Here is a 3,736-nt window from a genome sequence, read left to right on the forward strand (position 1 = left end):
AATGAGTTTTTGTGAAAAAAAAAGCACTTAAAAAACTTCTAATTTATTTTTAAAATAACCTATTTTTATAACAAATTTTTTTAAAAAAATAAAATAAAAAAAATACTTTTGAAATGTGTTTTGTAAAGTAGAAAATGAACTTCATACTCAAATGAGATCATCAAAGGTTGGATAACAAAAACAATAATAATTTTCTCATATTTAATTATACTAAGAAAAACTCAAAGAAAATTAAATTGTACGAAGAAATTTTTTTAAAAAAATTAAATATAATTAAAATTAGTTAAAAAATTAATAATTTTTAAATTATTTAATCTTTATATATATGTATGTATGTATGTCTCGGGTTTGATCGATGAATCGAGAGTCATAAATTAGTTCATAGGCTTAAATTTCAATCTCCAATTCATTGGCACCTAATTATATTATGGATGTCGAAGTACAATAATCTACACATTACTTTGAGTTTTTCAAAGTAACAACAATTATGGATGAAATGGGAAGTTGCAAGGTAGACTTGTTGGGTTAATTTCTTTCCCTCAGGACTCCTTTCAGTCATCTTCCAAATCCAAGAATGAAGCCACCTTCTTCAGCTCCAAGGCCCAAGTGAGCTGAGGAGGTTCATAACTGATCCTGTTTTGAACCAAAAGTTCATCTTCTGACAAATAACAATCAGAAAAAGAAGAAGAAATAGCATTTTCTTGCATCTTATAGCTAGGAATCTGCAGGAAATATGGATCCAAAGCTGCTGGTACGTCATAAGAGTCTATCAGGAAGTTTATAGAACTGTCATGGAGCAAGGTTGAAGTAGAAGTACTTGGGAGATGGCCTGTTTCAGAGATGAAGTCTGAATCTTTATTCATCAAATGGCTTTCTTCTTTATGAGTTGAGATGATAACTCTTTGGCAACGAAAAGCCTTAGTTCGAATGGGTTGAGGACTGTCCAATGTTGCAGAATTATCCACCGGCTTCTTCTCTATTTTCTGATCTCCTCGCAGCCTCTTACAAAGGGTGGTGTTCCAATAGTTCTTAATTTCGTTGTCGGTTCTCCCTGGAAGTCTTCCTGCAATCAAAGCCCACCTGCAAAATGTTGATGGGAATGGACCCAACACAAAAACATTAGGTTTAGGTAATAAACCAACAATGGTAGAGGCAGAGGTTGAGACAAAAGAGTGTGCATTCACAGAGGATAGGAGAGTAGAAGCTCTTTTAACTTTGTAGACGTGTTTTTCAAAAATACGAAAACCTATTGAATTCAAAACGAATAATATCTATATGAGAGGGAGTGGGTTGTCATAAAAGTGGTATCAAAGCCGAAGCTATGAGAATATATTGAGTTTGAAGTGGATAATATTTATATAGAAAAGAGCGGGTTTTCATAGAGTAGTATCAATGTCAATCTCATATCCTTATGTGGGTCTTTATTTGTTTGGTTCCCCATGTGATGTTTGTCTCTTTAACCTCACAATTTTGTAAGACAAAACGAGAATATTATGTTTGTATAGAATGATTGTGATATCCACATCAAATAAAAGAATATAAGTTTCTTTTGAAACTTATAATCTTATAAACGCATTTTAAAATCGTAAGCACTCATCGCCTAAAACGGACAAGGGGTCGTTACAAAGGATGCCAATGAAATCAAACAGTAAGCAAATTCAACTAAATTTTTCCTATCTTGGAGAAGGTAGAGGATAAAGCTAAGCCCCAGCACCTGTTACCGAGAAGACGATGAAGTTTGATGATGAGCTCCTCTTCATCAGGAGAAAAGCTACCTCTCTTTAGCCCAGGCCTCAAGTAATTCAACCATCTAAGCCTGCAACTCTTTCCACATCTCTTCAAACCTTCAAAAACAAAACATATTCATAACTGATGAAGATCACTCAAGCAATAATACTTGTGTAGATCAATTGTCTTAATTATATCAATTAATATTTTACCTGATTTTTGAGCAAGACTTTTCCAGTTGCCTTCTCCATGGACTCTGATGTAGTTGATGAGAACTTCATCTTCTTGCATTGACCATGCTCCTCTAATGAGTCCCACATCGGCAAAAGATGGGCTCCTCCCCATTTTTCCTCTGCAGAAATAGAAGTACAAGAATTGATAGTAGAGTTCAATGGCTTTCCATCAGCAGCAATCAATATTTGCCTCAATTAATACTGAAATGAATTGATAGTCTACGACCCAAGAATTATTGTGCTGCTCCTCCATCTACATGTAACTTCATAGGGCGCTTTAATGGATGCCGGTTTGATGAGATCAACCAAGGAGGGCTTAAAGCATAGTTTGATTATTTTATTTAAAAAATTAAATACAAAAATATGACAATTTTAAAGACCTTGGATGGTATACTTCCTCTACCTCCTACGTATGGTAATGCCTAATTGGCACGATTGGTATAAGTTAATTCTCATCTCCATTTCAATAAATAAAAAATAAAAAAATAACACTACAAAGGGCAAACAAAATCATACCCAAATCCGCCTAAAGTTAAAAAAAAAAAAATATATATATATATATAACACGTAAACTCATTTCAAACCAATTTATTTTAATCTAAAACTTAGGTGGTGTTTGTTTTTTGGCTGAATAGAAAAAGCCAAATATTTTTGCTTTTTCTATTCAGCTAAAAGTAACATGTTGACATCATCCAACATAGCTAAAATGAACTTGTTATCAATAAGTTTAATTTAATTATATTGGATGGTGTTAATAGGTTACTTTTAGCTGAATAGAAAAAACTAAATATTTTGACTTTTTCTATTCACCTAAAAAACAAACACCACCTTATCCTCTTAGAGGAGGGATGGATAGGTAGCCCAAAAAACTCACCCTACTATCATTTATGTTACCTGTTCTATTCTTATTTTAAAAGCCCAATTCACCCTTTACACAACAAATTTTATATTAAAATCATGAAAGTATAAGCTTTTTTTTTTGTACAATGAATTCATCTTTTTAATAATTGAGTTTATTTTTTGAAAATATTGTCCAAAAAAATAATTTTTGAAAACTGTTATATGATTTTTTACGGCATAAAAATCTATTTGAAAACTTAAAATATTTTCAATATGTTTTTTATATTTTTAAATATGTTTATATGTAATGCTTTATTTTTAATCATTTTTCATTTTGTGTAATTATTTTTTTAAACAATTCTTAGAAAAACAAGTGAAAACAACTAAAGATGTTTTCTAAAAGCATTATACTATTATTTGATTTTTTATAAAACAAAAATATATGAACTTGAAATATTTTAACATATTTTTTTATGCTTTTAAATATGTTTATATATAATAATTTATTTTAATTATTTTCATATTTATATAATTATTTTTAAAAATAAATTATAAAATAAAAAAAAGTTAAAACGGCTAAAAATATTTTTCAAATACACGTATTTTTTATTTTTAATAATAGAAAATTATCAAATATGCTTTTTGGTATTTTCTTCTCAAAAATAAGGAATCGACAAACTTGAAACTTCTTTAAAACGTAGTATAACACAAGGAATGAAAATTTTAAAATTACTTTTTAGGATGATTTTTTAAAAAGTTTTTAAAATATACTCTACTTGTGCATGAAGAAAGCCCCAGCTAAGCCTTGGGCAGGTTCTTCGTCAGTCCAATGATGTGTACATTAATCATGTAAAAAAATGAAGGTCATTGTAGGAATCTCTCCCACCAAAGAGCAAAGAGGAGGACAATAGCCCAATGATTGAAACTTGATTGAG

General features: G+C 30.2%; 1 protein-coding gene across 1 annotated transcript; it reads right to left on the bottom strand.

The window, feature by feature from the left end:
- Positions 1 to 387: 387 nt before the first annotated feature.
- On the bottom strand, positions 388 to 2,326 carry LOC100244575 (transcription factor MYB1). Its single transcript, XM_002273981.4, has 3 exons — positions 1,941 to 2,326; positions 1,715 to 1,844; positions 388 to 1,080 (listed from the first exon to the last, which is right to left on the bottom strand). The coding sequence occupies exons 1-3, from the start codon at positions 2,071 to 2,073 to the stop codon at positions 552 to 554; spliced, it is 792 nt and encodes a 263-aa protein (XP_002274017.1). The 5' UTR covers positions 2,074 to 2,326; the 3' UTR covers positions 388 to 551.
- Between the last annotated feature and the right edge of the window lie 1,410 nt (positions 2,327 to 3,736).

The sequence above is a fragment of the Vitis vinifera genome, chromosome 9 (assembly GCF_030704535.1).
Source record: "Vitis vinifera cultivar Pinot Noir 40024 chromosome 9, ASM3070453v1".
Classification (NCBI taxonomy): domain Eukaryota; kingdom Viridiplantae; phylum Streptophyta; class Magnoliopsida; order Vitales; family Vitaceae; genus Vitis; species Vitis vinifera.